At 40.6% G+C, this 14,238-nt stretch overlaps 1 protein-coding gene across 4 annotated transcripts in view; it reads left to right on the top strand.

Annotated features, from left to right (window-relative positions):
- ABI2 (abl interactor 2) overlaps positions 1 to 14,238 on the top strand; it is an 86,468-nt gene that overhangs the window by 14,959 nt on the left and 57,271 nt on the right. For all 4 annotated transcript variants that reach the window (XM_075001991.1, XM_075001990.1, XM_075001993.1 and 1 more), the window contains exon 2: positions 11,866 to 12,033. In XM_075001991.1, the coding sequence (XP_074858092.1) occupies positions 11,866 to 12,033 (168 nt within the window). The remainder of the gene's footprint in view (positions 1 to 11,865; positions 12,034 to 14,238) is intronic.

The following is a 14,238-nucleotide window of genomic DNA, read 5'->3' as shown; positions in this document are numbered from 1 at the left end:
TTACAGGGCTGCTGAGAGGATGGATTTGTATTTGTAACTCGCATTTTAAGTGCTGAAATCTACATATGATACAGTTATTTGTAGGAATGTGTTGAGCACACTGAATTTCCAACCTTAGATGGTAAAACAGTCTTTTTCTGTATGTCAGAGTACACTTGTGAAAACACATTTGTCTCTTTCCCCACTCCCTCTCCTTCCCATCCTAACATAGACGGTGGTATAAAAGAAATTCCCCGTCCTGGAGAGCTGTAATCAGAAGCAGCCATTTAAAAGTATTCTCTATATAGTATAAACCAGCGTTTACCAGACAGTGTTCCGTGTGATGTGAATAGGTATTCCATGAAAAAATTTTGATGCTAGCAGTGTTTTTCCTTCTAAAATGCTAAATATGAAATTGTTTGTATCAAAAATACTAAGGCATTTGAACAGTATTTAGGTTGTTGGTACATTAATATTTATAATGCACTCATAATAATATAGTTGTGTGACTCATGCTGGGACAGCCACAGTCGGTTTGCATTGTTTCGGCACCAGCTGTGATCAGAGAAATTGTGTGTTGAGCCAAAGCAGGGGCGAAGGTACACCGGGCACAGGAGAAGATCACATGGCACTGGCATAGGACGTCAGGCCGACGTTAGTGTACTAGTGGTGCTTGCCCTGTGAACTCATGTATTTTACTTTGTTTGTCTCATGATATCTATATTTTTTGTAAGAAGAATTAGTGTTTCCAAATATTGATACTAAACTCATCCCCCATTGAACTGTGTCTGAAAGAAGAAACGCTGAAACAAAAAGTCAGTTCTTCTAGTACCCCGACTGCAGATGGGGGCGGGGGGGGAAGAGCAAAATATCAGGATTCTGTAAAGGGAGGAAGGACAATCACAGCCTTTCATTGCTTGAAAATTGGGAAGCGAGCTGTTCATGATGAAAGAATTCCTGCCAAAACCCACCAAAGTAATAGCAGCAGGTAGGATACCAAAACAAAAGTATAAGTTATGTCATTTGGATTTACGTGCGTTGGAAAAAAAAAGACAGTCCAAATGTTCAGTGTGTGGTGTGCAAGAGGATATTATGCACCAGTTCTCTGGTCCCTGCTAAACTTCAAAGGCATTTGGAAACCAACCATGCTGAATAATATCTTCAAGTTTTTTCAAGCGACACCTTGACTCACTTGAAAATTGTAAACTCTAGATGTTTCAGATTGCTAAAACAGGCAACAAAAGTGCAACAGAAGCATCTCACAAAATAAGCTGTCGTATAGTGCTCTCCAGAGAAGTGCATACAAGTGGAGAAACACTCATCATGTTTAACAAGAAGTATACTAAAAAAAATTGGCGCAGTACAGTACTGTTGCATGTCAAACAATACTGTTGCATGTGTTTTGAAAGCTCTTGCTGCTGACCTAGGAAAAGAGCAGGTTTGCTGACTGGAAATCAGTGATGGGTATTTGTTGCAGCTAGAAGAGCCCACTGACATTTTGGGGCTTGTTGTGCTGCTTGCATTTGTCTGTCATAGGTTTGGTAGATCTATTGAAGAGGACCCACGCTAATGTCAATCTTTGCAAAGCAACACAGCTGGTGAAGAAAGATTCAGCTGCATTAAAAACTTTGTGAAACAACATCAGTTAGTTGGGAAAAATGTGTGTCATGATGGTGCCAGGGCAATGGTTGATAAAATGGAGAGAGTTGTAGCACACATCAAAAGTGTGGCACTAGAAAGCACTGCAGATATTGTGTTCTACACAGACACACTCGCACAGTTAAAAAAAATACCTACATCTCTGAAAAATGTGCTGGATGAGACGGTGCCAATTATTTATTATATTAAAGATTGACCACTCCAATCCAGACTGTTTAAAATTTTGTGTTGAGAAATGGGTAGTCAACATATATCCACCTCACCTCCATATGTAGAAAAAGAGCTATCATGAGTCAAAGTTCTTGTAAGACTTTTTGAACTTCTTGGTGAACTGTTGATTTTCTTGGATTCCATGTTTTGACTGTGACTGTTTGACAAGTTCCTTGTGGCTGCTGAGATTTGCATCTTCTTCCAGATATTTTTACAAAATTAAATGAAATGAATGTCACTGCAAGGAAAAAAATGTGACCATTTTTTCTGCAATGGAGAAAACTTCATCATTGGTAAAGAAACTGGAATTTTGGACCTCATCCATGGAAGAGAAGAACTTTCACTGCTTTCCTGTGCCTAGTGACTTGCTGATTGAAATGAATTCTAAAATAGTTAATGAGGATATTTGCAGTGGCATTGCACAGCACCTGCATCACTTGCGCTCTGCTCTTGAAGAATAGTTTCCCCTCTGCCAGAGGATGATAATGCTTGGGTTCAAAATCCATTTGCAATTACAGTCAAGCCAGCTGGCTTGGTAGTGCAAGATTATGAGAGTTGACTTGATTTCAGACTCTCAACTGTGAAGCAAAAGTTTAATGAACTTCCACTAAATAGTTTTGGAGCAGTCTAATTGTAGTGTGTGGTGAAATGTACAGTTTGAATGCTCCTTCCCTTTGTTACAACATACTAATGTGAAACTGGGTTTTTTTGCATTATGCTTCAATGAAAACAAAATGTAGGAATAGACATTTTGCTGCACCTGACGTGTGGGTCCAGCTCTTAAGAATCGTTGCTAATGTTAACTGGATTTGTGATCCAAAACACTTTCTGCTGCTCAAACAAACAAACAAACAAACTGTCAAATGTAACTTATGTTTATTTTCTAGTAGTTTTATGTGAAAATAAGTTTTATAAAGAATATTTTCCCCACCTAATTTGTTTTGCATTTTTTCTTAAAAATGTTTTTAAGCTTTAAGGAAGGACAGCCTTGAACAATATTGTCCTTTCTGCTTTTATACAAAAGAACAACACTAACCACCCTTCTTTTGGCTGTTAATTGATATTTTGCTTTGGGTTTGTATTTAATTGTTTATACTTAATTATAGGGTTGCTAACCATCCTCCTCCCATCAGAAGGACATTCAGATAATTATCTCTTGTTTGTAAAATAAAAGGCATCTAAAAACTCTCTTAAATGAATTTTGGGCATTCGATGCAACACTTTTTTCAGCATGAAACCCTCCTCCTCTCCCTCTTCTCTTGAACCAGCATGTTTGTGTTCCATCACTATGTTCCCAACCCAAAAGTGTTCCATGGCCAAATTAGTTTGGGAAACACTGATATGAACTGTTTTTAGATGGGGAGCGCAAGGTTCCTGTTTCAGAAGAAGGTTGTGTTTTGGCTATGCTTTATTATGAATAAATGTTGTTTATCTTACGACTAGTAAAAGGATGCGGTTTAATTTTTAAGTTGCTTTTAAATTAAGAACAATAGCACTCATTCTGTATTTGTATAGAAGAAACTGATAGAAGCCTACCCAGCGAGAAAGGAGAAGAGGAGAGCGAAGGCAAGGCAGAGAGAGATCTAAACAGCACCAACAATTTTACAGCTAGAGACAGCAGGGGAGGGAGTCCCAGAAGTGTGCGCAAGCCCAAACCCCCGGCATAAGGGGAAGGCTGCTGGCCCAGACACTGACCATTGTAAGAGGGGCCCTTGCCACTATATTTAATTGAACTTAAGGTCATATTGTTTTGTGCTATAAGAACAATTTGTAGACTTTATATTGCTTTTAAAAAGTAACCCACCCCCCATTCGAAAAGTCCCACTGTCCTGGTATAGTGCCAGGGCAAGACATGTTGTAATTTGTGTGAAAATAGGCCATGATTGAAAAACAGGTATATGTAAAATACGGGTCTTGATTAAAATAATTACAGAAGATTTGATGCTGATGTAGTAAATTATAAACTGCAGGTTGTTTATAACAAAACTTCCTACACCTTGAATATATTTCAGCAGATTTCAAATTTTGAAGTAAACAGCCCAAAGTTGGTTCAGCTGGTAAGAAGTGAGAAACTCTTACCTTTTAATATCAAAATGTGTGTTACTAGATTTGTGATAGTTACCTACTGTACGCTTACTTGTGATTCTATAGTTAAGATCGTTTAAAGTTACGTTGAAAAAGAGCCAGCGTAAACATGTGAGGTTCTATGTTTGAGCAAAGTTGTTATCGAGCTATTGGCTCTCAGTTACTAATTGAAAACTTAAGCAAACTAGCAGTCCTACAGGCTCAAGCTGTTCTGAGAGTTCAGCTGCCTCTTATATTGCCATTGAGAGTTTTGTGTGGGATTTCCAGCTGACATTTGGAACTTGGCTAGCGGTTTATTTGCTGAGTGAGACTAGACTCCAGCTTGCTTTCCTAGTATGGTCTGTTATGCTGTGGTAATAGGAACAAAAGACTAAAACAGTTCTGTTTGAAAAGTAAGCAGACGTAACTCTGAAAACACACAGACAGCACATCATATATAGTGCTACTTATATATAGTAACTTTTCAATGCTGACTTGCAGCTTTTTTTTTTTCCCCCCCCTTTCTGGCTTCACTTCTTGTTTTCTGTTCCTAGAATGGACATCTTATATTGCTTTGTGTCCATTCCCAGTTCTCTCCACCCATTTAAATGTTTCTTTCCCATATGTTATGTCAACCTAATTATTTTTTTACTCCGTTCTTCTCTCCCCAGAATCTCACTTAGTACTGTGCTTATCCTCTATAACCTGTTTAGTGAATCCCATTTGTCCTCCCCACCACACATATAAGATTAGAAGCATTAATACCAACGGACTTAATTTCCTAGACACAAACCTTTATGACCCATGGGGTCTATTGCCAAGTTGAAATATCCACAGGAGAAGCTAGATGTGCCCCCTGCATTCCCCCCCCCACCCCCAAAAAAAAAAAAAATAAAGTGCAGGTGTCCTTGTTACAGGTTCTATTTGATGGGTCTGTCTTTTTCATCAGCTACATTTGAAAGCCTTCATAAATTGCCTTCTCATTGTTAGAAGGGAGGAGGGGGCTTGTCTTCTGAGTGTTCTACTTCCAGTTCTGTGGCTGTTGCGTGGAGATGTCTGCTATATTCCTCTCCGTGGTCAGTGACTGACTGTGTTCCTTCTTGTGGAGTTCCTTAGCAGCAGCAGAATTAAATTGACTTGTCTGTTTCATTGTTGTCCATAGAGTTCCTGGAAGCAACACTGAAAACTGTTTCAGAGTCAAAAATGGCACTGCTTTACCTTCAAAATATAAACCACAGTGTGCCCTTACAACTGTAAGGGCAAAAGACTCAATTTTTTACATGGTGACTGTAGACGTTTATGGCACTTGCCTGAGGAAGCTTCCCATTTGCCATGGGTGAGTTTCTCAGCTCCTAGCTCTTATGATTCTAGCTTGTCATTGTATTTTATATAATTATTGAGTTATATTTCTTGCTAGTACAAAAACGTGACCCAGTTTGAAATATAGGGAAGCACATGTTGCTTTTTGTTGAAATTGCTAGATAACATAATCCTTCCAATCTTCCTTGTTAGCTCTTGTTTAAAGGGTCCTGGATTGCCAAAGCAGAGGAGTGGCATTTGTGTGGTATTACATTCGGACATCTAGGCCGTGTCTACACTAGCCCAAAACTTCAAAATGGCCATGCAAATAGCCATTTTGAAGTTTACTAATGAAGTGCTGAAATACATATTCAGCGCCTCATTAGCATGCGGGCGGCCACGGCACTTCGAAATTGACGCGGCTTGTCCAGACGGGGCTCCTTTTCGAAAGGACCCTGGCTACTTCGAAGTCCCCTTATTCCTATCTGCTCATAGGAATAAGGGGACTTCGAAGTAGCCGGGGTCCTTTCGAAAAGGAGCCCCGTCTGGATGAGCCGCGTGGTGGCGAGCTGCGTCAATTTCGAAGTGCCTCCCGCACGCTAATGAGGCGCTGAATGTGTATTTCAGCGCTTCATTAGTAAACTTCGAAGTGGCCGTTTCCATGGCCATTTTGAAGTTTTTGGCTAGTGTAGACGTAGCCCTATAGAATAGATATTTCTCTAGTGATGTGTCATTGTGAAATGTTCACTGTTTAGGAACGGCAGGCTCAGTGTGTGTAAAAAGAAATCTGCATTATTGCCTTGCCTGAGAAATAAAATAGTTTGAGAAAAGAACTGCTAAAATGGTCTCTCTTCTGCTAAAGAGTGTGGTAATGAAATCGAAGCTTCTGTAGTGATCTTGAAGAACATATTCATAGGTGGGTAAATAAGTGACTGTTTAGCCAACACAGCACAACTAGTACTTTTGAGCAAGAATAGTGGCTTTTGAAGGCCACCAGATGCCAGATTTGGTTTTTAGAATTTAGTGTTGGGTCTTTTGTAGTTGTTCTTGTCATCTGCTGAAAGTGGTTGTTTAGCCATAAAGAGACGTCGCTTTTCTCTTTCTGTGCTTCTCTGGGGCTGGTTGACTTGTCCCTGAAGTATTTATTACTAGACTCTGCTAGTTTGAGGGCAAAATGTTGGGACTGTGGATCCTACAGAAAGTACTGTTATCTCACAAATGTTACACGTGATGTGAAATGTTGGTCTTGGTTATATACTTTCCTTAGTCAGATTTTTCATAATATACTTTGTTCCAAAATAGTGAGTGGTTCTCAGATGTATTTGATTGTGCCACCCTTTCTTTGTGTCTTTAGTAACATACACTTCCCTCTACCCCACCACACAAGTACATACAATAGGGTCTCAACATTCGCACGGGTTCTGTGTTGAGAACCCTTGCGAATGTTGAATTTTGCAAATATGGGGGGCTCAGAGCACCAGGGAAGCCACGGGTGCGGTGGCTTCCTGCCTGGGAAAGCTGCTGTTCTGGCCACTCGTGGATAATTGAATTTGCGAACCGAATATTGAGATTCTGCTGTATAGCAATAAAACCATGCAGCTCTCACCATTAAAAACTGGAAAGCATTGATTCAAACAGAGCCAACTAGCCACTGTCATAAGACTGAGAGCAAAACTAAAAGTGTGGTAGATACTTGCGACTGAATGTGCACACCATGTCAGATTAATTTACAGATGGCAGTGGTTTAGTATAATATTATGCGCTCTTAGCTGAAAGCCATCAAGATGCACAGTGCCTTTTAGAGTCAATTACATGTCATCTGTGGACCTGATGTGTGGAGGAATCAGCTTTGCTATTTATTCGTTGCTATAGAAGTAATGTGTTCAGTGCCCCTCCCCGCAAGCTTCTTATGCTCTCCTCCACCAGAATGTGTTCCACACCCCCGCCACCAGGGAGGCCGGTTCCTCCCTTTGAGGTCCTCTATTATAATGTGAGATATTTGATCTGCATTTGAAGATACTTTGTTTCCATGAGTATATCCTGTCTGTTTTCTGGCTGCGCTAGCGACGACTTTGTAAAGCACTAGTAGATGTATCTGGCATTGCTCAGGTCTTCAGTTGAAATAATTCTTTGAAAATAGATACAAAATGTGCTTGCTTTTTTCAATGACTGTATTTTTCAAAAATGAAGAAAAAGGAAGGCCATAGTGATGGTTCGGGGTGAGGCGGGGCAGAGGGCGGGTAGCTTAGGGCAGAGGGTTGGAAGTTGTGTATGGAGGCTGAAGATAGCAGGGTGGGGGTGCAGAAATGAGGGCAGGGGGCTCAGGAGAAGATGCTGGGAGGTAGGGGGGAGATACTAGGGCCACCCTCCACCCTGTGGTTAGCAGGCTGCAGGGGAGGGCAGCTCCCTGAGGTTCCCTCCTCCAGTAGCCTTCGTGCTGCTTTCCCCCCCTGCCCCCAAGGCCAACATGCTCACTGGGGTAGGCCAGGATCTGGGAGGTACTCCCCTTCGAGTGGCTGCCTTCCTGCGGGCTGTCTGGTGGCGGGGAGGGGGAGCAGGCTTCTGGGGCCCCCCTAGTTTCCAGAGTCCCACTCCTGTGGCCTGCAGGCTGTCTGGTGGGCTGCCTTTACTCTAGCCATCCCCCTGCGGCCGTTATGCTCTGGATTTAGGACGGGGAGCTACTTATATGATCTTCATGGCAAGCAAGATGGTGGAATTGCAGCCCTGCTGGTCATCTTCTGATGCTGCACCTGCCCCCAGCATCAGTATCTCCTCTGTCTCTCTCCCCTGCCCTTTCACTCCCCCCCCATTTTCCATGTTCTGGAAAACAGCCCCATTTCTAGCACTTCCCATTTTCCAGGCACAACCAAAACTTGACCTTGGTTTAAGTTAGGGCAAGAGGAAGCTGCATACCAAATTTGGTGCTCCTAACTCTTACGGTTTGGAATGAGTTCTTGAATAAAGGGACTCTCATTTTGTGTGTGTGTGTGTGTGAGAGAGAGAGAGAGAGAGAGAGAGAGAGAGAGAGAGAGATTTTTTAGAAGTGAATAAAGAGTTTGAGATTTGTGTAATCCCAGTGTGGTTATTTCCCCATTGTTGATGTTCCGTGGCATTGCCACTGAAGTTTGTAGTTTTATGGACTGAGTGGGTATGTGCTGTACCTGGAAGATTTTATGTAAATTTATACAGATGGTGATCATGATATGTACTGTGATGAGGGGCCATGTTTAGTGGGTGGTTTTGAAGAGCTACTTTGTCCAACTGTTGCAATCTAATAGACATGTGGCCTCCCTCATACAGTGTGAAACTGTTGCATGCAAATTAGCCGTAGAGTAAGTGTGGTTGGCTTGGTAGTGCAGTGATTAAGACTCATGGTTGGCATAGATACTTGCCTTACTGAAGCTATGTACTATGTGGGTGTTATTTGTTAAATCAAAATGTCTGAGGACTTAAAAATCTGGGTACTAGCATACCGCAGAACCCACTGAGATTCAGCCTTGGTAAATTCTGAACAAAGAGCTGAAAGCCATGCTTGTAGCTGATTCCATGACTTTTTGTTGACTTCATGGACATTATAAGCATCTATTTTAGTAGTTAAGCATTACATTTAGTATAAAATATTAACGGTGCATCTCAAATAAAAATGAATGTCTACACAACAATTTGAAAAGTGTAGTTTATATTACAAAAGACTCGGTTCATATTACACTGTAAACAAACTAAATTAATCTGTATTTCAGAGTTTGGTTACTAAGAACAAACAAAGTAAAACAAAGAAAAAATTGTTATAACTAACTTAAGCAACTTTAAGGTTGCATCCCGCAAGGCAAAAACATCACACTACATAAGCATCAATAGATATAGAGTATACTGTGAAGAAATACCCAAGCATCAAGAAAAGAATGAAGTGCTTCATAAATAAATAAATAAAAATAAAACTGATTAAACACTCCTTGGTCTACCGTATATAAATAACTAGCAGATTTATCTGGTGTTGGCTGGGTCTTTAGCTCAATTAAATTTTGAGGTTTTCTTGGAAAATAAAAGGAAAAAGGATCATGCTTTATGGAAGTGATTGTGTATTTAAAACAGTGTTACTTTTGTGGAGTTTATTATTATTTCAGATTTCTTAACGGTATTAATGTTTTTCTATTTAATTTTTTTAGTAATTTTTTTGAAAAAGGGAATTCATCACATGTATTTTTTTCTTCATCCCTAGGTTTTTAACAAAAAAAAATGGTTTATAGACAATTTGGTTTTCAGTAACATTTTTTTCTAGTTTTCAAACCTTAAGAATTGATTTAGCTGTGCCAAAACAGAGCACTACTCCAAATTTCTCCATTTTATCTCTCTTCTGTAAAGTTTATTAAGAAGCAGTCATATTCCAGGTTCAGTCTTTTTGATGGCTCATCTTGGTTCAGTCTGTTTCACGTGGACAAACTGGAGACGATCCATCGAAAAGCAACAAAAATGATTAAAGGTCTAGAAAACATGGCCTATGAGGGAAATTTGAAAGAATTGGGTTTGGTTTGTCAGGAAAAGAGAAGACTGTGAGGAGGCGTGGTAAGTGTTGAAGTACCTAAAATATTGCTACAAGGAGGAGGGATAAAAAATATTTTCCCTAACTTCTGCAGATGGGAAGAGGTTCAGTGGCCTTAAATTTCAGCAGGGGAGGTTTATTTTGGCATTAGGAATTGTCCTTCCTAACTGTGGTGGTGGTTAAGCACTGGAATAAATTGCCTTGGGAGGTTGTAAAATCTCCATTATTTGGAGATTTTTTGAAATCAGGTTAGACACACATGTCAGAGATGGTCTAGATGGTGCTTGGTCTTTCCATGAGTTCAGGGGACTAAGACTTAATGACTTCTTGATGTTCCTTCCAGTTACATTCTTTGAATGTTCAGTGTTTTGTCTTCTGTGGTAGCAGTCAATTATTTTAGTGTTATTTAATGTTTGTGTGACCATGCGCAGAGGTTCTGATTAGAATGCAGGGTCTTTTGTGCTGGATGCTGTAGAAGAAAATGTAGACATGTCCTGGGTCACAGCTGTTTTGTTATACTGATGCAAGAACAAAGGCAAATAACTTAAAATCATAGTCGAACTAAGGTGCTTGTGCTCCGAGCTATTTTTGTGGTTCTGGTTTTATTCAATTTTCAGACAATAAAAAATTTATACTAAAAATATTTGGGATACCAAACCAGCAGACGGCCATTTAAAATCTAGCACAGTCTTAAACATTTTAAAACAAATTTAGAATTAATAACTTGCTAATAACTCATGCCCTCAGAGTTCTTAGGGAGCACCTAAATTAGAAAAAGAATACAATTAACTATTGAGGGATGTCTGTGTTAGTGTGTAGCTTAAAAAACAAGCAGCCCCATGGCACCGCAGAGACTAACAAATTTATTAGGTTATGAGCTTTCATAGGTAAAATGAAGTGGGTTGAATAATTGGAACAAATAACTAATCTATGTGTCAGTTTATTTCAGGTACTTACTGCAAGATCTGGTTAAATTTGAGAGTGGAGTATTGGAATTCTTTAGTGAGCATTTTGCAAGTGTAAATGGATAAACAGTCGTGTTTATAAATACTGTAGCAGTTTTAAGTGCCAGACAGAACTTTGAGAGCTGTTGCTATAAAGCACCTTAGAAGTAGGCTTGTCAGAATTCACTTTTTATTTTGCAGTGATTTCAATGATTAATGTAGATTTTTATTTAAAGTTTTCCCCGATTTTTAATTTTAATTTTCACAATTGCAGGAAATTACAAGTGAGAGTGAGGGCAGTGCCCAAACCAGAGCTGTAGGGGGTTTCCAGAAGGGATTGCAGAGGGCTCCATGAACTTCAGTGTCTTTCAGTCACAAGATGCAGGGAAGGCTGTAGTCCTGGCTTGGTTGAGCAGATGTCTGACCAGTCCTGCAGGGAGGACAAGCTCCTACACCAAAGAGACCATTCAGCAGTGAGGTGACCTCCGCTACAGCCAGCCTTCTCCTCACAGTCCTAGTTGGGGTCTCTGCTCTGCCTTCCTGGGTAACATCCTCTCCTGCACCTTGAAACTTGCAGGGATTCAATATCATCATCCTTGTGGCTCTGCGGGGAACCCTCAGTCGCTCCACTATCACAGCCCTGCTTGATTGCTCCCATGACAGTGGGGCTTCAGAGGGCCCTCTGTGCTGCTGTAGGGTTCATGACACAACACCTTTGGGGAGGCACAAAGTTCATGGAATGCAAGGATGGGGTTGCACTTGAGAGGACTGTTGCTGTTGGATGTGTTCTTGTCAGTTTCAGTGTATCAGCTGAAATTGATATTAGCTCTTATATGTCTCAATTTATACGGAATTCTCCTAAGCCCATATATAAGGGGTAAGCATCATTAGTAGACTAGTATCTTTTTCAAGACTTCTAGAGACAGGGTATCATACAACAGCTTCAGATTTCACATTCATCACGAAAACAAGACCTGACTTGAACCATTACTTACTATTTTTGGGTATTTAAAAATTTTAGGTGAAGAAAAAACAGTAATTTTAATGTATAATGAATTAGACTTGATTTGGTAGAATTGTAAAAATTCCTGTCCTTTAGAGAGATGCAAATGCAATTCACATGGCACACCTTTGTCATTTCCTTTAATAAATTTTTTATCTTGTTTTTAGTCCGCAGATAAACAGCGAGCCTTAGAAGAAACCAAAGCCTACACAACCCAGTCCTTAGCCAGTGTAGCCTATCTGATCAACACTTTGGCCAACAATGTTCTCCAAATGCTGGATATCCAGGCATCCCAGCTGCGGCGCATGGAATCTTCAATCAACCACATTTCACAAGTGAGACAGTTTTTACTTATATTACCCAGTATGCGTCATTGAAATCACACAGGAGATGGAACAGGAGTTTGGTTTATCTGATGTTATGCTGTATGATCTGGATAAGAAGAGGCAGTTGCCATTAAAACAGCAGGAATTTTACTATACGTGACTCAAATGTTTGACTTACGTTATTTATTTATTACTGATGTAGTTTATCAGATTTTTGCCTATACTACATAAACGTTTTATTTAATTTTTATAATCTTTAAGAAATTTGTATATAATAGCATATTAGATGTATTGTTAGTGGTGTCTGTTCCATATTTCAGATGAAGGCAATAAAATCCCATGAAGAATTTGGCAAAATGGAAAACGCTTTGGAACATATCTGTCTGGCCTCTCTGTGGAAATTAATTTACAGAAGCATGAGGTTTAATAGTCTCTGTAATTTATATTTAGCTAATTTAAATAAAGATGCCATTTTTTCTGTCCTGCTTTGATTTACGGTTGTAAAATGCTGTTTAATGAGTTAACCAGTTAAATGCTAGGTTTAACTGTTTTTAACCATTAAATGCATGTGTGTGAGAGGGCTTGGGGGTGGGGAGGCTGCAGACACTGCGTACAGAGGCTGCTCTGGGTGGGCTGGAGCCACCCGCACAAGTGGCATGCTGGGGACTGAGGCTGCGCCGGCCTGGCTTGAGCGTCCCTGCCCACAGTGCCCAAGTGCAGCTGGAGCAGCCCCCATCTGCAGTGGCCAGCCTAGGAATGGTGTGGGTAGGTGTGCTCCAGCCTGGCTGGAACATCTCTGGTTCCCAGCACCACAGGCATCCTGGGGTCAGGGATGCTCCAGTTGGGCTGGAGCAGCTCCTGTTTCCAGCATGCGATGGGTGAGAATGTTCCAGCCTGGCCACAGTAGCCCCTGCCTGTGGCAGGGGGCCCACTACAGCTTGTGTGGGCTTGGAGTCGTCTTCCCAGTGCCCTGCCCCACCTCCTCGGGCTGCCACAGATGGCTAGTTTGGCTGTGCTGGAGCACCCCTCCCCTGTGGCAGCCCTGTGAGGCTGGAGCAACACCCTGCCCAGCATGGGCAGGGGTCTGCTTCAGCCCCTACTGGTTAACTAACCAGTAAGCCTCATGCGTTTAGAATGAGGGTTATCGGTTAGCTGGATAATTGTTAACATCCCTATTTTGAATCTTGCTGTTTTTAGACGTATTTACTACTTGTTAATGAGTTAAGTATTTCTTTCTGTTATCCATTTAAACTTACTGCTTTTTGATTTAGTTTTCTTTTGACATTGATTATGGGATGTGGTTAATCTAAATAATGTATAACTGGGTATTTGAAAAAACATCTGTTTACCAAATGAAGTACAGGAGTTGATGTTGAAAAGCACTGAGTAGGTTATTTTCTTACAAAACATGCAGAGCTCTAGGTTTCTGATAGAATCAACTCTTTCAGGTTTCTGTTTTCCCCTACAGGTCTACGTGTGTTTGGCGTTTTAGTGTTGTTTACAAAAGCAGTTCAGGTCCACATTTAAGGCTGCAAGGTGATAGATCATAGAACTTTCTCTGGGGCTATGTTAGCGGGAGGAATCTTGAGACCTGCCTGCTTTTCCAGAAGTATTACCCAAGTAATGTGTGTCTTGGTCAAGACATCAGTTATATAATTCATTTTAATATTTTTACATTCATTTCACTTTTGCTTTCATGTTTTCATGAAAGCAGCAGTGCAGTATGATGGACCTACATTGGAACCATTTGCAGTGAACAGTGGAGTCAAACAAGTGTGTGTCTTGCCTTTACCTTCTTTGGCATATTCTTCTCAGTTGTACTAAATTGCACATTTGAAAACTCATACAGCAATGTATTTCTCCACACAAGATTAGATGGCTCTCTCTACAACCTGGGAAGACTCAAGGCCAAAACTAAGGTCAAGAAAGTCCTCATCAGGTAACTCCTCTTTGCAGATGCTGCTGCTCTCATTACTTGTAATGAAGACACACTGTAGTCACTGATGGATTCTCTATCCAGAGCCTGCAAGTTGTTTTCTCTTGACATAAGCATGAAGAATACTGTTGTATTCACTCAAGGTATACCTCAGTGACCCAGTGTCATTCTGGATAACAGCCCATTACATGTGGTTCAACAATTCTGTTACCTTGGATCTACTGTTGCTGCAAACCTATCCATGGATGAAGAACTGAACATCAGAATTGGGAAGGCAG

This window comes from Carettochelys insculpta, chromosome 8 (assembly GCF_033958435.1).
Source record: "Carettochelys insculpta isolate YL-2023 chromosome 8, ASM3395843v1, whole genome shotgun sequence".
In the NCBI taxonomy this organism is placed as follows: Eukaryota; Metazoa; Chordata; order Testudines; family Carettochelyidae; genus Carettochelys; species Carettochelys insculpta.
This window is presented reverse-complemented; position numbering and strand designations above follow the sequence as displayed.